This window comes from Poecilia reticulata, chromosome 6 (assembly GCF_904066995.2).
Source record: "Poecilia reticulata chromosome 6, P_reticulata-male-v2, whole genome shotgun sequence".
Lineage (NCBI taxonomy): Eukaryota > Metazoa > Chordata > Actinopteri > Cyprinodontiformes > Poeciliidae > Poecilia > Poecilia reticulata.
In genome coordinates this window covers 19,183,570-19,205,700 of record NC_088835.1, presented here as the reverse complement: position 1 = coordinate 19,205,700, position 22,131 = coordinate 19,183,570, and the positions used below count along the sequence as shown (strand labels likewise).

The 22,131-nt window shown below is 37.8% G+C and overlaps 3 protein-coding genes and 1 long non-coding RNA gene across 7 annotated transcripts; 3 read left to right on the top strand and 1 right to left on the bottom strand.

The window, feature by feature from the left end:
* Window positions 1-4,016: 4,016 nt before the first annotated feature.
* Window positions 4,017-12,866, top strand: sinhcaf (SIN3-HDAC complex associated factor). Of its 2 annotated transcripts, none has more exons than XM_008411395.3 (6): window positions 4,017-4,233; window positions 7,088-7,215; window positions 7,301-7,400; window positions 8,182-8,305; window positions 8,386-8,566; window positions 9,675-12,866. In XM_008411395.3, exons 2-6 carry the CDS (start codon window positions 7,088-7,090, stop codon window positions 10,000-10,002), a joined length of 861 nt encoding a protein of 286 aa, XP_008409617.1. In that variant the 5' UTR covers window positions 4,017-4,233; the 3' UTR covers window positions 10,003-12,866. The 2 variants fall into 2 exon arrangements, with proteins under 2 accessions (XP_008409617.1, XP_008409618.1); XM_008411396.3 differs by having other exon boundaries at window positions 4,020-4,233; window positions 8,416-8,566.
* Window positions 12,867-13,589: 723 nt separating this feature from the next.
* kxd1 (KxDL motif containing 1) lies at window positions 13,590-16,468 on the top strand. The gene is made up of 5 exons (XM_008411402.3): window positions 13,590-13,758; window positions 13,921-14,031; window positions 14,970-15,122; window positions 15,226-15,272; window positions 15,814-16,468. The coding sequence occupies exons 2-5, from the start codon at window positions 13,934-13,936 to the stop codon at window positions 16,068-16,070; spliced, it is 555 nt and encodes a 184-aa protein (XP_008409624.1). The 5' UTR covers window positions 13,590-13,758; window positions 13,921-13,933; the 3' UTR covers window positions 16,071-16,468.
* LOC145551983 (uncharacterized) lies at window positions 15,713-16,882 on the bottom strand. The gene is made up of 2 exons (XR_014087891.1): window positions 16,794-16,882; window positions 15,713-16,059 (listed from the first exon to the last, which is right to left on the bottom strand). It is a non-coding gene; the product is annotated as an uncharacterized LOC145551983 (long non-coding RNA).
* LOC103466072 (endoplasmic reticulum-Golgi intermediate compartment protein 2-like) lies at window positions 16,748-22,009 on the top strand. Of its 3 annotated transcripts, none has more exons than XM_081608097.1 (14): window positions 16,748-16,852; window positions 17,049-17,215; window positions 17,293-17,401; window positions 17,480-17,526; window positions 17,845-17,912; window positions 17,997-18,037; window positions 18,158-18,259; window positions 18,431-18,523; window positions 19,198-19,253; window positions 19,336-19,434; window positions 19,752-19,849; window positions 19,932-20,094; window positions 21,168-21,252; window positions 21,326-22,009. In XM_081608097.1, exons 2-14 carry the CDS (start codon window positions 17,110-17,112, stop codon window positions 21,453-21,455), a joined length of 1,197 nt encoding a protein of 398 aa, XP_081464223.1. In that variant the 5' UTR covers window positions 16,748-16,852; window positions 17,049-17,109; the 3' UTR covers window positions 21,456-22,009. The 3 variants fall into 3 exon arrangements, with proteins under 3 accessions (XP_081464223.1, XP_081464222.1, XP_081464224.1); XM_081608096.1 differs by having other exon boundaries at window positions 16,754-16,852; window positions 17,045-17,215; XM_081608098.1 differs by having other exon boundaries at window positions 16,838-17,215; window positions 21,168-21,247.
* Window positions 22,010-22,131: the final 122 nt, after the last annotated feature.

The window sequence follows — 22,131 nt, the reverse complement described above, 5'->3', positions numbered from 1 at the left end:
ATAAAACATGGCATTGTGACAGTTTTTGTTGCAAAATAAAAAAGAAAGAAAAGAAAATTACAGATATGATACCAGCCCTAATTTATAGCTCTGAACATTTACGAAACAAAATTTGGCCTCCTTACTGTTCTGTTTTTTTTCTCACTTAAGTGTTTGAGATCATCATAAAACGATTGCTATGCCATTACCTTTTGTAATTTTTGGGGGTCGAGTGTCACTATCCACATCCTGGCCTGGTTACTTCCTGACCAGCTTGGCAGCATGAAGTAGACTAAATATCTCAAGAAGCGAAACATCGTGATGTAATCTAAAGAAGTTTTGGAACAAATGAGAAACAAAGTCACTGATATCTATGGTCTTGTAATTGTTACAAAGAAATAGCTTTGTAATTGTTACAAAGCTATTTCTTCTTTTCAGCCTGCTAAAAATATCCAGGAGGTCACAAAAGAAGCTAGAGTCACATCTAACATAATGATAAAATATATACTGAGCCGAAAATGGCAAATAAATACTAATATTGACCAAAAGAAACAGAAAGGGACATCTCACCTTTACCCACAAAAAACATTTTTATTATCAAGACCTTTTTTCTGAGACAAAAGCAGACATTTCTGGAAGGGATGCCCCTCTTAGATCTGGTGTAAAACAAACAGTGTTTCAGTATAAAACACGGTTTGCCACCATGCATTCATGTTGGAAAACTGAAGAGAATATCAAGTTTTTTAGTATGGAAAATTTCAGCAACAAGATACTTTAAATCATAAAAACACAATTAACAAATAAAAAGAAACTTTACGATGGCAGAACAAAGAGAGGTAAATAAAAAACGTAATCCAGATTAGAATTAATACATGTAGAAGTTTATGTGACTCAAAGGCAGATTGGTGTTTAGCCTTGATTTAAAAGAACTCAGTGTTTTAGCAGTTTTGCAGTTTTCTGGAAGTTTGTTCCATATTGGAGGAGAAAAAAAATAAATGCCACTTCTGTTGTTTCTGATTGAACCAAAATACCTGAGTGGTCTGGATGCACTGACAACAGGTCTTTAATGTATTTTGGTGCAAAGTCTTTTTATGTCCTCGCATCAGTTTGTGACTTTAAGCTCAAGGACATTTTGATTATGCAGCAGAATAACGATCAGCAGCACAACCCAAAAACATCTATTTCTGAACAACTAAAAAAATTTATGTTTAAATCTGATTTAGGTGGCTTGACCTTAAACAGGATGTTGGTGTTTAGAAACCCGGTAATATGGCCAAATTAGAACAAATCTGCTAAGAAGAGTAAGAAAAAATCCTCTGCAGGCATTTAAGTTAACGACTCATTTCCAGTCGTTGCAAACACTTGATGGCAGTTGTTGGTGCCTGAAGCGACACATCCAGTTCTTTGGTTTAAAGGATAATTACATTTTCATAAAAGATCAGATTTGGACAACCTTTTTCCTTAATAAGTAAAATCCTAATCATTGGGTTTTTCTTCCCACACTAGAGCTGCACAATATCAGCAATTTGGTTATTTAATCTGAAACATGTCATAGTCATAAAAACGTTAAATCAGAAAGACTCGGTAACCTCCAAACGGGCAAACACTTTCGCATTGTACCTAAAAATATACATATATTTTTGTGATAAATGGTTCCTGTTTTATAGCATTTTAGATGAAATATCAGAAACCAAAACACATCTCATTCAGTACTACTGTCTTGGCCTAAATGTTGGTTTTCTATGTTAAAACTTAGAAAACTCAGATGCAACCAACATTTTGTTTTTTATGAGACTCTTTTTTAAATTCCTTGTTAAAGTTTTACAAAGTGTACATTTTTGGATGTAAATATATATATATAAAAACCCTGAAAAAATAGGTTGTTGTTTTCAGACGCACAAACAAACAGCGCCACCTACAGTCCTAATATGAGACGGTCGCAGAATAAGGGACAGTTTTGTCTGAGAAACTAAACTGACTAATATCTGTTTTTTTCAATAACTGCAGAGTTATATAAATATTAAACTGCTACTTTTGTCTATTTTTTTCAAACTGTTAAATCCAGGCAGAAATTTGTGAAACAATGCATTTTCCACAGGGCCCACAGAAAAAAGAAAATTTTTCTAATTCTGATCTAGTTATGAATGTATTATTGGACTGAAATGAAATTAAACGTTTTTAGTAAAGTACCTTGAAATGACTTGTTGTGAAGCGGCGCTGTATAAATAAACTGAACTGAAATAACTCTACGTCAAACATTCCAACATTAAAATGGCAAATAATACTTGTATTATTTTGATTATGCAGCTAACTTGAGGATAATTTCCGAGGACATTAAAACAGTCATCACTCCACATGAGGACTGTTAGAGATATTTTTGGTATTATCACTTTTGTTATTACTTTAGTCATATTCAGTCTAATGTTAATCGGTAGTTAATCAACGTTCAGTCTAATGTGGGTCAGTAAATGACGTGCCCTGTGTTCCTGAAAACTGATTGTTCATGCTATGCGAATATTTTTTGATTGCTGTGTGGAATATCTGTGTTCCGGTGAACTGATTGTTCCCTCCGGAGTTCGCTCTCAAGGGAAAGAGCTAGATGACCTGTGTGTTAGATAGAGCTCGCCGCCTGTTTTATTGTTTATCTCTACTGACTTTGTTTTCCCAAATAAAAGGCCTGCTCAAGCAGAGTGAGGCAGAACGCTCTGTGAACGACTCGGAGGAGCAGTTTGCTGAGCCTTCTCCTTTTGCAAAAGCTTGGTCATAAAATTCATATACGTTGTCTGTGGTTCTTTTTAATGAAGGTTCGAAAGGAAAAACACCTATCAAGGACCTTAAAGAGCAACATTTTCCACCGGGTGAAAGGCCTGAGATTCTGCATCCTCAGCAGAATCTATGCTACTCCATCATGTGTCAAATAATGTATTCATGGTGATGCACAGCGACAGTTTTCTGCACAACCTCAGAGAAATCTCTACTTTCTAATGCTGAAAATTGTGAAGAAAATAGCGATTATGATCACAATCAGTGATTATGACAATGTAGACCAAATGTCTTTTTGTTAAAGTTTAACGTCGGAACAGAACGGCTTCTTTCTTATGTTTGCTGCTGGATTGTGGCAAACTGCAAATGTTTTTTTGTTTTGTTTTTATTTTACTAATCGCTTTACTATCCCTACTTATTCTTATTAAACATGGGGAACCAATATGTAGTTTTACCTTATGTCTTTCTTTTGGTTTGTTGTTTTCCTTGTATTTTCTTTTAATTCATGTAAAGCACTTTGGACCGCCCTGTTGCTAAAAATGTGCTATATAAATAAAATTACTTCACCTTACTGCTATGCAAAACCCAGATTTATGGGATAAAGGACTGACATTTTACCTGCCAACAGATTTCCCACCTGAGCTGTGGGTTTCTGCAGCTTCTCCAGAGTTAAGCACTGCTGTTTGTTCACTACTGTTTTCCAAAACAACTCTGAGACCTCAACGCTGCATTGATTTTATTGACATGCATCAGATTAAGAGGCTTATTTTTTCAAAAATCTTTATGTAAACATATTTTTCAGCTGCACATAATTTTCCAATTATGTTTTCCAAAGTTTTCATTTGTTTATCATGAAAGATAACATCTTATTGTATTCTAATTGCTTTACAATAAAATAATAGTAAATGGGACATGCTTGTTTGTTTCCTGTGATCAGTGAGTCTGGGGATCAAACTTTGTCCACCTTTTATTTGAACACTAATCTGGTTGTTTTGGTGTGAATTTTAAGTCAACAAAGCCCATCTCGGCTCTAGACGCCGAGCCTCCTGAAAAACTGCAGGCCCCTAGACGAGCCATCTGGCGTCGTGTAGTAAAACAACAAGCCCCGCCCCTTTGCTTACATTCTCCAATGCGCCATAGCAACCAGGGCCGAGCCCCCTGTTCCCGCGTAATATTCCCATCCTTATAAGGCCAGCCGAGCGCAGACGCACGCCTACGTCACACGTCGTTTATGTAAATAGTTTGATTGAAGAAAAAGAAAAAAAAAAAAAAAAAAAAAAAACAGAGGGGGCCCTGCGCTCTACTCTGAAATGGAGGTGTGGATGTGACGCAGGCGCAGTAGCTTCACAACTATCCAGTCCCGTCCTCAAGCACAGACATCAACAAGAGAGCGGGTTTACTGATGCGGGTTCGTTTTCCCTAATACTTACGCCACTACGACGCTCTTCAGGGATACTTGCTTTGTGTCAGCTTCACCAAACTTCCAACAAGGTAACACCAGCGAGCGGTTTACGTTTGTTTCGGTGCGTTTTTCGGGCTGGTTCTTAAAAGTCTTTGCTGCGCTTTCGCATGTGTAATTAAAAGCAAGCTTCGAGTTGTCTTTGAACAATTGGTGTTGTTTTGGGGCCTTCCAGCGTGCTCAGCTGTAGGTCATGTTGTTAATGGTTGAAGTAATTCGAGAAAGTGGGAGGAAAAAAATGTGGGGGGAAAAAAGGGAGAGATCAGGAGGAGTTGAAATGCAGACATTAGAAGCAGATTGAGGTTGTTATTGGTGCATTCGGTTGTGTCAGGGAATCACTCGTTTTATCACATGCAGTTTAACTGAAGTCGGTTTTTAAGCGCTTTTTAGTCCCGATTTAAAACATCACTGCAGCGCAGTAAGTCGAAATAGTGCGTATTTTTGGTCTGCTGTACACATCGATGCCAAGTTGAATCTCTCACGCCCACCCGGAGTAGAGATGCGTCTCAACACGCGGGCGCCGCTGTCAACAAAACACCTCCCGCTTAACACAAACTGTTCGTGAACGCCCCACGGAGCTCAAACTGCCTCACAAATTTTGTTTTGTGCAAGAATAATGCGTGGAAACCGATCATACGAAGGTTGTCGCTTTGAACTTTGCGCACATGTTTAGTTGGATGTGGACAGTTGCAGTGACGCGGCCGTGGAATAACAAAGAGTAAAGATCAAATTACACGCTTGTAACACAAATGCTTTATTTTACTGTGCGAATCGAGATAATTTGCTTTGGAAACGCGTTACTCTCAGTTTGCCACCCCGCACAAAGTTGGAGAGAGGCAGGGAAGTCGGGCATCGTCGAGCAGAGGACGGTCATCATAAAATGGGTGCGCAAGAAGCAGGTCGTGTGGCATGCCATGCTTCCTTGCTGGAGAGTGGGCGGTGAAATTTCAGCGACGTGCGCTTTTCTCTCGGCGAAAGCAAGTGCGAGATTAAAAATTTTCTACAATGTTTGCGTGTTATTAAAGCAAAAGCAGCAGCTTTTAGCGGGGTTTGTTGCAGTTTACGTGTTAAAATTGCAGCTTTTGCGAAAAATCGCATCACACCCCCTTCCCCACATTGCCTCCGCCTTTGAAGTGTGTTGCCATGTTGAGTTGCGTCACGTACTGTATTTTGCTGCAGAGATCGTCTCGGACTTACAGAAAGCCGACGTGGAGGTGAAAAGCAGAACTACTTGTAGGCCACGCCGTCAAGAAGTGTAGTGAACTGATTTAAAGATGTTACACAAAATATCACTGTTCAGAATTGCTACTCAAAACATTTACATTGATGATAAGGATGAGGCTCCACTTATAGTAATTATTATTGTTGTTGTAAATATTACTAACCCTCGTTAAAATGATTTATCAATGAGTCAAGAATTTTGCAACTGATTCTGTTTTGAGCACAGATAAATTCTATTTTTATATGCCACATACATTTATCTTTATTTTGATATTTTGGAATAAACACACTGCATTGCTACTTTTGTTTTTAAAAAAGAAAACATAGTATCGGGTATTTGTGGCACATTGGCAGAGACTAATAACAAAATAAATGCTATTGAGTCGATACGGATGTTTTCATGCAGGATTCCTATTGAGTCAATCAAATAAAAACATAGTAAATTCACAATAAATAAAACAGAATCAGTACATTTGTTTTTGAGCAGTGATCAGTGGCTCAGATACTTAAAAATATGCATTCATTCTTAATTATTAAACACATCCAAACTAAGAAATATGATTTTTAGTCTAATGTCAGAATGGACACTGTGTTGTTTTATTCGGTTTATTTGAGTTTAATACAAATAGGGGCACATAATTTGAGGTATAAGTATGGATATTATTTTAATCTGTTAATATTTTCTTGTACTCAAAGCTTCTACTTGGATCAACAAACTGGCAGCACATGTTTCTCCTTGAGGGGTGAATTCTTACTTAAATTGGCAGGTCAAACCTTAAAAAAAATGAAATCAGAATTGCCCAGAATAAAGCTAATTTGAGCATCTTTATTTAGCGAGTATGACAGATAATTTTCCTATCTAATTATTGGGTTGTGCATCGTGAGAACTGATGCAGAACCCAATTGGCATCATTTCTCATTCAATCAAGCAGCGTGAAACTCTTTTAAAAAATTAAATAAAACCAAAAATCTACTGTTAGTCCGCATGTGAAATTAGCAGCAGAGTGAGAAGTCTCTGAATTTTTTTTTACCTCTACATGATCCGTGTGGCAACGCACTGTCAGAAGACCCCAAGGACTGATGGCAGAAAAAAAAAAGAAAAGAAAATCCAGTCTGGGGGGCGCGGCTCCCAGTTTTGCCGCAGTTGGTCCACATGTGTACTGGGAGATTTCATTTTGCCTAGCAACATAAATCAGCGTGCACTTCTGCATATTGCACGCTTATAGGTGTTCGAGTCTCCTCCCGCAGACATGCCCCTTTCATTTTCAGATGCGGCCAGAAACGCAGCAAAAATGTTCACGGTTGTATGTAAGCGCGATATTGCATGATGTGTGGCCGCCTGCGGGCTCGATGCGTGACACGAGTTTCCTAAATGTTGCGTGAATCCAGTGAGCGCAGCATGGTGACATTATCTGTCTGACACGCCGTCTGACTGTTGACCTACTTCCACCATGTGGGTCACAGCACAGAGATGCTCCCCCAATGTCTCTAACTATGCATGATGTTTATTATTAAATGTATTTTTAATTTATTATAATAAGCACATCTGATTTGTTCCATGTTATTTTCTAAGATTCTTCTCGTGGTAGAGAACTTGTAGCACTGCACTCTATGATAATAAATTGTTATGATGAGGTGCTGAAATTTAAATATGTGTGCACGCAGATGTTTGGCTTTCATAAGCCCAAAATGTACCGGAGTTTGGACGGCTGCTGCATCTGCCGGGCCAAGTCCTCCAGCTCCCGTTTCACAGACAGCAAGCGCTACGAGAAGGACTTCAGGAGCTGCTTCGGGTAAGAGAACCACCTGAACATGTGCTGTGTCGCGAAGCCTTCGGTCACACCGCATCGTGAGTTGCAACAAACTGTTTTTTTGCAGGTTGAGTGAAACCAGATCAGGAGAAATCTGTAACGCCTGCGTCCTCCTTGTGAAGCGATGGAAAAAGCTTCCAGTGGGAACCAAGAAAAACTGGAACCACGTGAGTCTGGCTTTTCTTACAAATTTATCCATGTTTTATGTGATAAAACCACTCACAATCCAAAGAAAGATGTTTATAAATACATCTACCCCAAATTAAATAAGATGCTGTGTGAAGGCCTCAGATGTTCACTGGAGAACATTAGTGAACAAACCTCTTCTTGAAGACCAAGGAACACATCAGACAGGTCGGGCATAAAATCGTAAAGAAGCTTAAATCGTGGTTCGTTATATAACAATATCCTAACTTTGAGCATCACACAGAGAACGTATCTGAGTATCGAATGAGTATGGAATAACTGCAAATCTAGTGATTTTATTTATTTTTTTGTCTTAATGTAAACTTATGTGTGGCAGGAAACTATTTGTGCACATTGCATTCTCCCATTTGAGGCACGGATGTGGCAGCATTATGCTGTGAGGGAAACTTTTCTATTTCAGGAACAGGGAAACTATTCAGATTGTAATCCTGAAAACAAAAACAGTTGGAGACGGTAAAGGACTTGAGTTGTACCAGCAAGTCCATAAACTACCAGAGCTACAATAGTGGGTTATATAAATCCTGTTTGTGTTTCAAACACTTTTTATACTTGAAATGTGTAAAAATCCATCATAATTTTCCCTCCAATTCAAAATTACGCTACACTCTGCGTTGCTCTATCACATAAAAATCCTGAAGTGTTTAGATTGCAATATGATCAAATGTGAGCCAATTTAATGTTTTTGCACGAATGGTGGGAACCTTAGAATATTATTAAAAAGTGAAAGTTTGTTGTGTGCAGGTTGTTGATGCCAGAGGAGGCCCCAGCCTAAAGATAACATCCAGGCCCAAGAAAATCAAAACCATCACCAAGAAAGCTCGGCCGAGCCAGATCAGCAGGCTGCAGAAGGAGCTGAAGAGAAACAGTTAGTTCTGAGTTTTCCTTTTCCCTGCCACCAGTACATGCTAACAACAAGAGTGGAGATTTAGTTTTTGTCAAAAATAGCACGCTCCTGTGCTTTGCTCTGCTCTCCAGACTCAGATGCCCACAGCACAACCTCCAGTGCCTCTCCGGCTCAGTCTCCCAGCTACAGCAACCTGTCCGACGACGGATCCGACACCGAGCTGAGCCCCGGGTCCAGCCGCTCCCCAGTCTTCTCCTTCCTGGACCTCACTTACTGGAAGAGGTAGATCTGATGCTGGAACACAGACACGGACTGTTCCACATCATGTTGAACAGATCAACACTTTATGTATGCAAAAGAAGATACTACCACGTAAAATATCAGCGGTTTAATTTCCATTCAGTGTAGTTTGTTAGATTCGTTTAGATGCAACATGAAACAACATTTTTCTCTCTCTGGACATTATTAGCATTTTGGATTTGTTCAAATATTTATTTATAGATCAATTGGAAAATACTTTGCCATTTACAGGTCGTCCTGTACCGCTCTGTGGAAATGAGGCATATTTGTTTGAAAAATAATTAGTCTTTTTTTCTTTTCTTTTTTTAGTTTTAGACTTCAGACTCCCGTAGAATGACTCTGAGAGCAATAAAAAAACCCCAAAACAAACGAACAACAACAACAACAAGAAAAAGACACAAAAGGTCTTCCTTTCAGACGGTGTGATTGAACTACTGGTCAAAAATACGACTATAGGAAATTCCTGGTGAAAACAATTGCTGGGCAAAATGAACACAGTCATATTTCATATATTTAATTTAAAAAACAGGTGAAAATGTGAATGTGAGGTGTAATGTGTGCTGAAATTTCCAAGAATTTTTGGAAAATGTTCTGTGGATTTATGAGACAAATATTGAAGTATTTACATCTGTTATTCAATTAACAAAGGTTTTCAGAACATGTAACAAAAAAGCAAAAACATGCAAAATCTGCAAGGATCTGCATCTGCATAGACATTTTTACAGATGAGTTATGAAGCAAAGACAATCTATCTGCAGATTTACCCAAAGCTGCATACTTTACATCACTGTAAAGCGAGCATTTAATCAATTAGATGGTAAAACCATTTTGTGTTTAGAATATTTATTTTGAACTCAAAATTGTCCTAAAAATTCCAAAGAAAACATCAGACAATTTTTCTTGTAAAGGAGACAAATTAATGCTTGAACTGCTTATATTAATCTAGTAGTCGACAAAACACTTTAACACCGTTCTGTGCTAATTTTCGCAGTTCCACTTTTAACTGCAGCTTGTTAACACACTCAGCTTTAATCGTCCTTTCTTTCCCCCCCCCCACACATCTGATGCAACGCGTCTCGCTCTGTTGCAGGCAAAAGGTATGCTGTGGAATAATATACAAGGGCCGATTCGGGGAGGTGCTCATCGACCCCCATTTGTTCAAACCCTGCTGCCGCAACAAGCAGCGACAGCAGCAGCAGCAACAGCAACAAGAGGAGGAGGAAGACGAGGAGGAGGAGGAAGAGGAGGAGGAGGAAGAGGTCGAGGTAGAGGAGGGTCAAGTGGGGGTGGATAAATCCCACGTGGAGGAAGAGGTGGTTAAGGAGACGCCTACGGGTGAGGAAAATGCAGAGCCTGCTGAGCTATGTGTGACAGCGCCTCCAGCCAGGAGCGGGGAGGTGATGGAGGAAGGCTGGTGAAGCAAAGAACCCAGTTTTTTTTCTCCTTCATTTGGCGACGTTCTGGAGAAATCTCGGGATGGATTTTGTTTGAAAAAAATGTTGCTTCTTTTTTTTTTTTTTTCCCCTCCCCCCCCCCGAGCACTTACAGAAAGTAGTTGCCTCAGATTGCCTTCAGTCAAAAAAGCAGCTAAAACATCTTTGGTCTTCTCCATGATAATGCTGGAGGATTGTTCATTATTATGGTTGAACTGTAACTTATGGACTTCTATGTTCTTTCTGTATTTTATTTTATTTTTAATTTTTTTTGTTGTATTTGATATTTTTAACCATGCTGATGATGGACCATCATCTGTGGTGTTACTGATCTACTTTTGATGAAATGCTGGAGCTCTTGTTTGCTGGTACATTTTGCAGATTTTATTCCAAAACGCAATACATCCGCTTCTTGACAGGAAAAAAAAAAGAAAAAAGAAAAAAAAAGGTGCTACTTGAAATTTATGACTCAACGTTTCAAACATCAGAACCCTCTCTCACTGTGGATATCTTCTAAGCTAACATATTTATGCCTGATACAGGTGCATCTCAATGGGCTAGAATATCAGCGAAAAGCTCATTTATTTCAGCAGATGAATTCAGAATATTATTAATATTTTAATTTTCAAGATTACGGCTTGCAGATTATGAGAATTTACAATTTAGTTTTGCAAAAAAATAGAGTATTTCATAAGACCAATACAAACATATGTATGTAGAGTATTTGCACTCAGTAATCTGGTTGGGGTTCCTCTTCCTTAAATTACTGCATTAATGTAACTTATCTTCTTTTTTGTTTTCCTTTTCCCCTTTTTTTCCCAGGCACCTTAATTTTTAAAATCCATAATCAACTTTTATACAATATGAACAGTCCAGTCTGAAGAAACTCTAAAACTGAATGTTCTTTAAACTCTTGAATAAGAGTCATCTCACAATTCTTTCAATGCTGCAGTTATTTTATCATTTTCAGCTAAACTTTTTTCTTCCACTAAACTTTTAATTGATATTTTTTTATTTAAGACTTTGGTGATTTGCCTACCTCATGTGGGAACTCCAACTATCTGCTGGACAGTTGTTTTGTCAGCAGTTTTAGGATTCCGTATTCCAGAGCACAACATTCCTCTGATTATCATCCATGCTTTATTTATTGGTCTTAAGACATTTTTGGATTTTTTTTTTTTGAGGAACATAATTTTGGGTTTTCATTTGCCGTAAGCCATAATCTTCAGGATTAACAGAAATATATGGAATCAACCAATGTATAAATTTTCCTTTTTCATCTGAATTACAAAAATAAATGAACTTTTTGATGATATAAGTTATTAAGCTACACCTGCATTGTGATAGTCTTTAATTTATAAAAAGTAGACCTTCCTCTTGTTATTTTTGGAAGTTGCTTTGGAGCGATTGATACTTTTACACTGACGCAGCACAGACATGTACAGCGGCCCCTGTGTTTCTCAGTCTTTTCACAATGATGTCCCCTCCTATCAGAGGTTTTTCTGTGTGTATTTGTTAGAACGTCTGTGTGCAAATGTGGATCCATTGAAATAAGGCCTATTCACAATCTCAACAGCAACTACACCAGCCTTAATTGTGTGTCACAGATAGTGCTAGTGTTAATCATGGATTGGTATTAAGGAACAAAACAAAAAGGGATAGTAGCTATATTTATTGTGGCCTCAGCAACACACAGTGCATTCTGCATGAATGGCAAGCTCACTCACCCAAGAGACCTGAAATACCCTGATGCATGAGTCTTGGAAATTTTAGCATGGCCTTACAGAAACTGTAAATCTTGCTTTTTTTTGTTTTTGTTTTTTGATCCGTTTCTCTGAAGTTGTAACTTATTTTTGTATGTAAAGAAAAGACATAGGGGAAAGGAGAAATAGTGTCTTTGCATAATAATATCTCACCAAACAACAGCAAAACACAAAAAATGATCAGTTTATAGTCATTCAGCAATACCAATATCAGTAATCTCTGTCATTCCTGGGTCAGTTTATGGTAAAAGTCTTTATACAAGCAGAAATTCTATGCCATTGCCTCTAATATACCACAAATGTGTTGTGATGTATAGCCTGATAATACTTTATTTATCAATCGAAAGCCAAAGCACATTGAAATTCACCCAATGTCAAATCAATGCAGGTTTTCTATGGACACTTGTGCTTGTCCGGGCCATTTGTATGTATCTCTATGGTATTCTTAAAAACACACAAAAAAACAAAATAAAAACAAAAAAATTTTATGAAAAAAAAACAAGAAGAAGAACACTAATATGAAATTTCATACATATGATGTTGATCATGTGGAGCTGTGAGTTTGATATGTAAATAAAAGGGCCGGGTGGGTCGAATGGCTCTCAAATACACGTTTCATTATTTATTTAATTCATATTTATTTGTATCCCGGCTTAGAAGTGTTGTTCTAGAAATCCTTTTCATTGTTAGCTTTTCATCTTTGGGAATGTGATTCCGACACACGCTCCATCTGAAGCTGTGTTGGATCGATTTTGCTTGTTTTTTTGTGCAACTATTTATTTGCTCATCAGCTGACTTGCGTGCAACCTAACTTATACTGTATCTCCACTCTGCATCTGTATCATGTAGACTGTAACGACCGGTAGACTGCAGCCAAACTGTACATCTTCCTCTTTAATCTTATAGCTTACAAATGTTAAAGTAGTAGGAAACCACTGTAGGATACCTAAACTCTAGACTTGCATGTACTGTTGCTATGCATTTACTTAGCTTACAACTTAGACAAAGCGTTTTTTGTATTTTTTATACATCATGTACTTTTTTTACTTGTCCCTTAATAAAAGTAATTTTGTGAGTTTTATGAAAGTATGAATTTGCGAGTTTCCTTCTGCGTTTTTTCTGTCAGTATTACTGGAGGATTTAAAGATCACACCACATAGTTGTTTGGATTTCCTATTTTTCCATTTATCCATCTTTTTTTCCCAGTTATGGTCTTTCTTCACTCTCATAAACATGAAACCCTCCACATGTCCTGTCAAAATCCTTCCAACCTCGTTACTTCATGGCAGAATCATTAACATGTCCCTCTAAGTTGGCTGTGTCCCCTCCTTTTTCATCATGTTGTTGAACCTCAGAAACACGGTTTGGACTCCTCTCAGCCAAAGCATCATAAGCCTTAATATTTCATTGTTGATAGAAGTGTCCATTTAGAGACGCTCAGAGTAGTTTTTATAATATATTCCTGTCATTCTATATTGTAAAATGTGCAAAAAGCTGCTTGTATTAAACCCTGTGACAATCTTTGCGCTTCTTTGTTCCTGCTGGCTTCTGGTTTTGGCTCAGATTCACTTTATTAAGATTGAGCGGATATTAAAAAGGCGTAGATGATAACTGTCGCTCTAATTCTACTCTAAAAACAAACAAAAAAAAAGCAATCACTAAGCCTTAGTGACTAAGGCGATGACCCAATTGTTTTGCACACGCTTCTCCAGCAGGGGGCAATAACGAACGTGAAGCGTCACGTGACATCCGGGATTACGCAAAAAAAGAAAAAAAGAAAGGCAGAGCAATCCTTTGACAGTTCACATTTTCTGCCAGCTGGTGGCGGTAATACATCGACTTGTTTCGCGAGAAGAAGAGGAAGAACAAGAAAATCATGTGACAGGAAGTTTAAATATATTTGTTTTGTTCTCCCCTCGGTGAGCTGTCAGATGTAGTTTAATCTTTTTAGTTACACAAAGAGCCGGTGGGTGCAGATGTAAGTAAACCATCTGGCTTCGTTTCTTTATTTTTATGCCGATGATCTCGCTCAGTGATGAAAATATTGCTTTAAGAGCATGTCTATGGGGAAATACAGAGTCTGAGTCTCTGTCTCTGAATATGATGCCACTAATTATTAGGTGTGTAAATGTTTCTGCAGCTTTCCTGTCACCATGGTGGAGCCCACAGCCTCCGGTGTGTTCTGTAACAGGATGCTGAGCATGGTGAACTCTGAGGACGTGAACGCCATCATCCAGGCGCAGAGACACATGTGAGCAGGAGTTGGTTGTTTAGTGTGTGTTTTTATTGTCTGTAATGGAGTTTACAGGCACTGTGTGGTTCTGTAAGCGTTTTACATCTAAACATTGAAATATATTTTTTAGCAAAATAGCAATATCACACACTGAATGGTGTCTGAAAATCGTTCTTTAAGTCATGTCACATGTCCTTAATTGGATATGAGTGTGTACAAGTCTGATGGGTCATTTCAACCAATCAATATGCTTCAATCTCAATCTGATTGAGATTGAAGCTTGTTGTATCAATTTACTCCCAAACAAGCTGTTGATTTCTACATCTAATTCAGAATTACAATAGATCTGATTATTTCTCTCCTTGCTGTGGTTGGTCAGTTAAGGTGGATGGCCATGTACTTAATGCAAGGCAAGGCAACTTTCTTCTTATTATAGCACATTTTCACAACAAGGCAATTAAAAGTGGAAAAAAAAGTGATGGTACCACTGATACCTTGTGGTCTTGCCACTGAGGGAGATTTAAATATATATCTATTTCTGTACTTCTTTTTTTTTCTTTTACTTTTTTCCAACATTGTGTGTTTTTGACTTGTGCATGAAAAGGTAATAAATTACTGAAATAAATAAATTCATTTAATTTGTTGGGATATTTATTTTTAACCTAATCATGTCTGCTGTGTTCCCTGGTCTTTGTTGTTCTGCTTAAAGAATAAATGATGAGCGAAAGAGTCTTGTTTAAACTAGATTTTAGTGTATCAGAGTAAAGGAGGTCTTTAATACAATCACACTTGCAGATTCTTAGTTGTAAAAAAAAATGTTTCCTTCCATTTAACAAATGCGCACTTCTGGTTGGTTTAATCAGATAAAATTCTAATACGTACATTTGTGATTGTAATGTGGTGAAAATTGAGGTAAATCTTTTTTTTTTTTTTTCCGGCTTCTGTTGTGCAAATAGGCTTGATCGCTTTGAGAAAACCAATGAGATGCTGATCAACTTCAATGGCCTGTCGAATGTGAGGCTGCAGCAGATGAACGAGCGTTTCCTGCTTCACACTCGCACCTTGGTTGACATGAAGAAGGACTTGGACAGCATCTTCAGGAGGATTAGGTTAGTCATCAGTCTCTCTCCCTCTCTTTTTTTTCTTTTTCAGTCACATCTGCAGTGTGCACAACACAATTTCTGACCACTGGATCTTTCTCTTGTACTTTAGGACGTTGAAAGGAAAGATTGCAAAGCAATACCCAGAAGCCTTCAGCAGTAAGTTAACAATTTTTCTTTAGCTACTAATTTTGACAACAAATCTTATGTTTTTAAAAAGTTTCAAGTTTATGATTGTGCTTTAAAAACTTGAACATGTTATATATTTATGCCTTCCATAAGCAGTCATTGCTAGAAAGCTTTTCACAAATAGCCATTTGAAACCATTTCATATTGATTTTATTTAATAGACTAAAATAAATTTTGTTTGTTGTCATGCAATTAAAAATGTGAAAAACTCAAATATTGCTACTGGTGTTGTTTTACCTCTTTCAAAGTTTCAAAGTGTGTTTTGGCATTAAAATGTGTATTTCTTTAACATTTTAAAATTTACATTAAAACCATTTTTTTCATAAATATAATGAGGTTTGCCCTTGATGCTGAATGTTCCAAAACCATCAAACATTCTATGTGATTTAGAGGTTTAAACACATTTAAAATAAAATATAAGTATATTTTTTATTTATTTTCTGACCCTTTCTTGTGATGCAGATTGTGTTGCCTTCCAATACAGCAGCTTAACCTTTTTCTTCAATGACAGGCATCCATGAGTCGCCAATCTTGGAGGACGACGACGAGGAATTCGACCCTATTCCTCCTAGCGTTGCTACGACAACCAACACAGCTACATCAGAGCAGAGCACAGAATCCTGCGACACGAGCCCCGATGTGATCTCGCCCACCGTGAGCAGATGCTCTGAAGATCTGTCTCAGGAACCGCCAGATACGCCGACTTCTGACCTCCTTGAGACGGCTGTGCTGCGGGATGAGGGTCCCGACTCTGTACCTGCAGAGTAGAATGGACGGTTTTCAAACAGATTCTTAAACTGAGAGTTAATATAAAGTCTGCTTTGGCAGCAGGTACATTGTGTGTTTGCATAAATGTCGGTCTTTCTAAGATTACACAGATTACATCTCTGAGAAATTAGAGGATTATTGTTGGCATGCTTACATGTTTTGTGCTTTTATAGCTACTAAATCATGCCAAAGAAATACTTGAAGTCATAAAGTATGTCAGTGTAGATATATGTGGTAGTCCTAACAATGAAAATGTGCTGGATTTTTTTTTATTTATGTTTTTTGTTTTTGGAAAGATGCATGTCTATCTCAAGAAATAGGTTTACATTAATGGCATCGTAATTAAAATGCAGTGTTCCTCTCTTTCTAAATATAATTAAATTAGTGTTATATAATAACTCATTGTATGTCTCATCATTGATTATTACTCTTATTAACGTTACTAACTATGTCCTTAATAACTTTATAAATGTATAATTTTTTACTCTCATTGTTGAGTTTTTAAGTTGGACATTTATCATCCACCACTTTAAGTATCTTTTTGATTTGACCCATGATGTAAACAGATATTCCCTAATATTAAATAGTAATTTAAATGAATAATACACATTTTCTGATTTTATCTTTTTAAATTTAGTCTTTATATAAATAATCTTTAACATTCTACAATAGCATGCAATAACATTGATAGCCACTGGAGGGCGCTCACACTAAATTACATACGTTTCTATCCAATGGGACAATGGAGTAAAACAAGACGGCAGCGAATCATCTTCCCCCAGGTAACTTCCTTTCCTTCGTGTGTTGTATTTCCTGATTAGTAAGGAACATCATATGGACTTAAAAAGCACGTTTAAAAACGAGAGTTTTGGCGTTAGAAGCTCAGTCGTACGTAGACACGTTTGAACCAGTTAGCAGGACGTTTAGCTCGGTAGTTGTCATGGAAACTCTCACTAATTACTGAATGTATCCAGCTAGCTAGCAGCCTGAAAGTATTCACTTTTATGAGGGGTTTATACCTCTGCTGCTGGCCCCAAACATGAGGAGAATATCCAGGAAGAAAGCTCTGACTCTGGTGAAGGAATTGGATGCTTTCCCCAAAGTGCCAGATAGCTACGTGGAGACCACAGCCAGCGGAGGGACAGGTACTAGCTAACAACACAAGCACAAACCAGCTGCTACAGCTGTTTTATTAACTGTCAATCTCTGAAACTGTCCTCAGTCTCTCTGGTAGCTTTCTCTCTCATGGCGGTCCTCGCCTTCCTGGAGTTCTTTGTGTACAGAAACACATGGATGAACTACGAATACGAGGTAGACAAAGACTTCACCAGGTAAAAGCTATAACAACATGATCCAGCCTTATCTGCTATGAAGTGTCTGTCCTCATCTATTCTGTTCCTCATTTACAGCAAACTCAGGATAAATGTGGACATCACAGTAGCCATGAGATGCCAGTGTAAGTGCATACATTTAGTACAATTCATATTTTAATAAAATGTTATCTTGCTGGTTTTGTAGTCATGATTGAATTAGTTTCCTACTATTTAAAATGTAAAAACTGCTTAAAATGGCATTTACCTATTAAACTGGTAATTTCACTACTTTGCTAATGATTTAGTTATTTTTTACCGGTAGTCCTCTAAATGGAAACTTGCTATGAGAATAATACGTCTTCAAAAGCTACAAATTTAAACTGAAAACCACTGCTTTAGGCATTTTTCGAGGTTTCCTACTTGTTTTTTTATATTTCTTGTATTTGTGATGTATAATGCAGACATAGGAGCAGATGTCCTGGATCTGGCAGAGACTATGGTTGCTTCAGATGGTTTAATATATGAACCAGTGAGTTTTTACTTAACTATTCTTTTCACAGTGTCAACACATCTCTATTCTTCTGTGATTATTTCATGTCTTTTCACATTTCAGGTCAAGTTTGAACTCCCACCTGAGCGAAAACTGTGGCAAATGTAAGTTCAACAGCCACCTAAACAAGATGATTAACTCAAAGCAGCCTACCGATCTGCATATTGGTTTATGAATGTGTGGCTCTGGCGTTAATTGCCTTGTTTTCCACTCCTCTTGGCCAGGACCCTCCTGCACATCCAGGAGCGTCTCAGAGAGGAGCACTCTCTGCAGAACGTTCTCTTCAAATCTGCAATGAAAGGACCTGCTCCTGCTCAGAGTGAAAGGTGACAACCCTGGCTGACCTCAGTGTACACACACACACACACACACACACACACACACACACACACACACACACACACACACACACACACACACACACACACACACACACACACACACATACTGATGAACCTGAACATCTTCAGCTTTTACTTTGAACTTTCCTTCTGCAGTGATGATGACTCCAGTTCACCCAGTGCCTGCAGGATACATGGACACATGTATGTCAACAAAGTGGCAGGGAATTTCCACATCACTATCGGCAAGTATGTACCTCTGTCTTTGATTTCATTCTTTGACTTGTAGTTTCTGTGTTAGGCTTTCACTTCATCCCATTGTGTAAAACTATTTTCCTTGTGCACCAACACAAAAGGCTCGCCCGTTGAACCTTATTGGCTCAGGCAGCACCGTCAGCTCTGTGTTACTGTACCACAAGCTTTTTGTAAACGATTGATCAGTTTGTCAGGGGGGAACAAAAGTATCCTTCTGTTTTGTTAGATAAACTCATAAAACTTGTTTCAATGATATTTGGTTCCTCAATATTTTATGACTTTGGCCAATTTGATCATTACTGCGTTGTAACCAGATGTTACCTCTTCATCCAAACCCATTTCCACCTCATACTTATGTGATTAACCGTTGGCATATATTATTTTTATGTTAATAAACCTATTTCCAGCATGTTTTATTTAATTTTGTCATTTGGGGCATTTGATGATAATGTAAAATGAGATCATGACCCCTGATCAAACCAAAATAACCAGGTTTCCTCCAGCTGAGATTAGTTTCACTGGACTCACAAAACATTTGCTATGATTAGTGGCAAGCAGCTCCATTTTAATAATGAAAACCTACAAATGTATGAAATGATCTAAAATAATCCACACCTCCAGTTAATTGAGCAGAAAGTTTGACCTTTGACCTATTAATCTCCCCACAGGTCCATACCTCACCCCAGAGGCCACGCCCATCTAGCTGCACTTGTCAGCCATGACTGTAAGATTTTCTCTGAGCTTCTGGTCGCCATGGTAACTCTGTATTCACCTGATCGGGATTGTTTTGGTTTGTTGTGTTCCAGCTTACAACTTCTCTCACCGGATTGACCACTTGTCTTTTGGAGAAGAGATCCCCGGACTGATCAACCCTCTGGACGGCACAGAGAAGATCACAGCTGACGGTGCCTATGTGTATATTCTCGATAAGCAGAAACTAACAGGCGCTACTGCTAAAGCCCGCATCCAGGCTTCACCGATCACAACTTTGTGGCCACGTCCCTAAAAAACACAAATCACCATTTTTACTGAGAGGCCAATACAGCGTGCTGAGTCAAACATTATGCATAAACCAGAGTACAAAGTAAATTTTAAGGTTGTGGATGGGGCTTATATGTAGATAAAAATGATTAAAAACCAGCCTGTAATGACTGCTACATGCTGCTATTTTCTCTGCATTGAATCCTCAGCGATTAATGAATGAAAAATTCTTGTTTTGTAGCAAATCACATGTTTCAGTACTTCATCACCATTGTGCCAACCAAACTGAACACCTACAAAGTGTCTGCAGAAACACATCAGTACTCCGTCACAGAGCGGGTACGTTTAAATACCGTATTTCAGTTCAGCCTGTGGTCGGCTGTTGCTGCGGTTTGTGTGTTAAATCCCCGTTTTCCTGCAGGAGCGCGTTATAAACCACGCTGCAGGCAGCCACGGAGTCTCAGGGATCTTCATGAAATACGACATAAGCTCACTGATGGTCAAAGTCACCGAGCAGCACATGCCTCTCTGGCAGTTTCTCGTCAGACTCTGTGGCATCGTTGGAGGCATTTTTTCCACAACAGGTAGAGAAGATATGCTGGTTTCCCTTTAACAATAATTAGTTTATATTTCAGTTTGTAAGGCTAAAAATATGTAGATCACAATGTCATGCATTCATTTTCAGTTGTTTTCCTTTTATCATTGTAATTCAATTCTCATTGATATTCTGTTTTGCTTGAAAACTGAATTTGTTGCAAGAATTTTAAATTTTTGACACTATGTTGGAAATTGTAAAGGAGTGACAACATTGTGGTTACCTTATCCATCATTTCTGGATAACACCTGCTTTCAGCTTATGTAGTGACCCACTGAAATAAGTTGCTTCATAAATGCAACTAATTTAACTAATTTAATTATTTTTTTTATTTATTAATATAGATCTAAGCTCACTAAAACCTTCAGAGAGTTTTAAGTGATCTGAAAAGTTAGTTTGAACATGTTCTGTGGTTAAAAACTGCCCTGGTCAACTGTTTTGCTTTGTATTAGTAGTTTTATTTTAGATATTATTGAAGGGAAGTTAAAACCACGGCTCTCTTATATCACTTGCAGTCTGCACATTTTACGGCAGATGTCAGTAAATCTCTGCTCTTTTTAAAGGAGCATCTGCATTTAAATTTTTATTTTTAGACTTTAAAAAAAAAAGAAAATCTAATAGATTCGTTGATCTATCCTACGTTTTTCAAAAGATAAAATAACGCATTTTCTTAGTCATAAGTAAATGAATTGGGACCTGGGTAATATAGTTCACACCCAGCTTTAGAAAAACAATGTACATCCCATATATTTTTAAGTACATCATAAAACGCTTGAGTAGATATCTTGTCACCAGTTGAAAGAGATTTTATTCTAATAGAGCAAATAGTTGCAGATTTCCAAAGGACAATCCAGGAGTGGAGAATTTGATGTAATTTAGTTTTCCAAGCATGATGGATTCTGGTGGATTGAATGGTCGTATAGTCCAAGAATAAATGTTTGTGACTGCATGCAGCATTCTTCCATCAGTGGTTTTAAAAATCCGGCTTTATTTGTTATTCATGGGATTTGAAATCCGTTCTGCCAAGTCGATGCAGCGGCCTTCATCTCTTCTCTCTCTCAGGCATGATCCACGGCATGGTGGGATACGTGGTCGACGTCGTTTGCTGTCGTTTTCAAATGGGGGTCTACAAACGGATGGATGTAAGGCATAACTTTATTTTTTCCTCATCTGGTAGTTCATTGCTTGACTTTTTAAATGTTTTTTCTCCTCCGTTGCAGGCTCCTCCAAGCGAACAAGGAGACGACGGTCAGTTTGTACTTCCTACAGAAAGTTACTCTGAGGAGTGATGGGAAAACCTTTCTTCTGAGCCAGGAGCAACAAGATGCTGCGTTTACAGGGGTCATTTAGGGGTTTTTAAACTTGGCCATGTTTGTAATTACCTTCTTTGTAGGACTTTTTCAGATATGACTGGTCTCACTCTTATGAAGGATTGTAATTGGTACCGCCAACAAGTATTCAGAAGCTGAACAGTTTTCAATAAACATGTGTAGGTCCAGTTTTTTTTTTTTGTTCTTTTACAGATCACCAGAACAATTTTCTGATTTTTGAACAGTTATGATGTTGAAACCCTGTACTGTGCCTTTAAAGGGGGATATCATAGGATAATGCTTGTGTTATAGGGAGATATGTGAATTATAATTATTGAATTTTAAACTGGCAGTGATGCTCTGTCTTGGTTGAAAACTGAATCTCGTTTAAGGAATTTATTTATTTATGTCAACATTGGAGATTGTAAAGAATTTGAAATCCTCACATTTTGCAACACATTTTTTCCCCACTTCATCCCAAAGTCGGAAATTAGGTTTACGTTGTCAAACGGTTTCTAATCATGCCATATTTGTTTTTCTTTTACATAGGTACAAATTTGATTCAGTGAAATAAAGTGAAACCTCAAAACTTTATGATAAAGGTTTATGAGTCACCCTTTTTCACATTTTGTGTTTGTGTGACGATAAAGGGTTAAAGCACAAAATGTCTTCTTTTTTTCTTTACTTCACAGTTTTGAAGTTTTATGCCAGAGCTG

Bases quoted from the DNA above. Each gene is read 5' to 3' on its own strand.
- sinhcaf (XM_008411395.3), top strand. From the start codon at position 7,088: ATGTTTGGCTTTCATAAGCCCAAAATGTACCGGAGTTTGGACGGCTGC. The intron at 7,216-7,300 runs GTAAGAGAACCA...GTTTTTTTGCAG, and splicing joins GACTTCAGGAGCTGCTTCGG to GTTGAGTGAAACCAGATCAG. The intron at 8,567-9,674 runs GTAGATCTGATG...GCTCTGTTGCAG, and splicing joins GACCTCACTTACTGGAAGAG to GCAAAAGGTATGCTGTGGAA.
- kxd1 (XM_008411402.3), top strand. From the start codon at position 13,934: ATGGTGGAGCCCACAGCCTCCGGTGTGTTCTGTAACAGGATGCTGAGC. The intron at 14,032-14,969 runs GTGAGCAGGAGT...TTGTGCAAATAG, and splicing joins ATCCAGGCGCAGAGACACAT to GCTTGATCGCTTTGAGAAAA. The intron at 15,273-15,813 runs GTAAGTTAACAA...CTTCAATGACAG, and splicing joins ATACCCAGAAGCCTTCAGCA to GCATCCATGAGTCGCCAATC.
- LOC103466072 (XM_081608097.1), top strand. From the start codon at position 17,110: ATGAGGAGAATATCCAGGAAGAAAGCTCTGACTCTGGTGAAGGAATTG. The intron at 18,260-18,430 runs GTGACAACCCTG...TTCCTTCTGCAG, and splicing joins GCTCCTGCTCAGAGTGAAAG to TGATGATGACTCCAGTTCAC. The intron at 20,095-21,167 runs GTAGAGAAGATA...TCTCTCTCTCAG, and splicing joins AGGCATTTTTTCCACAACAG to GCATGATCCACGGCATGGTG.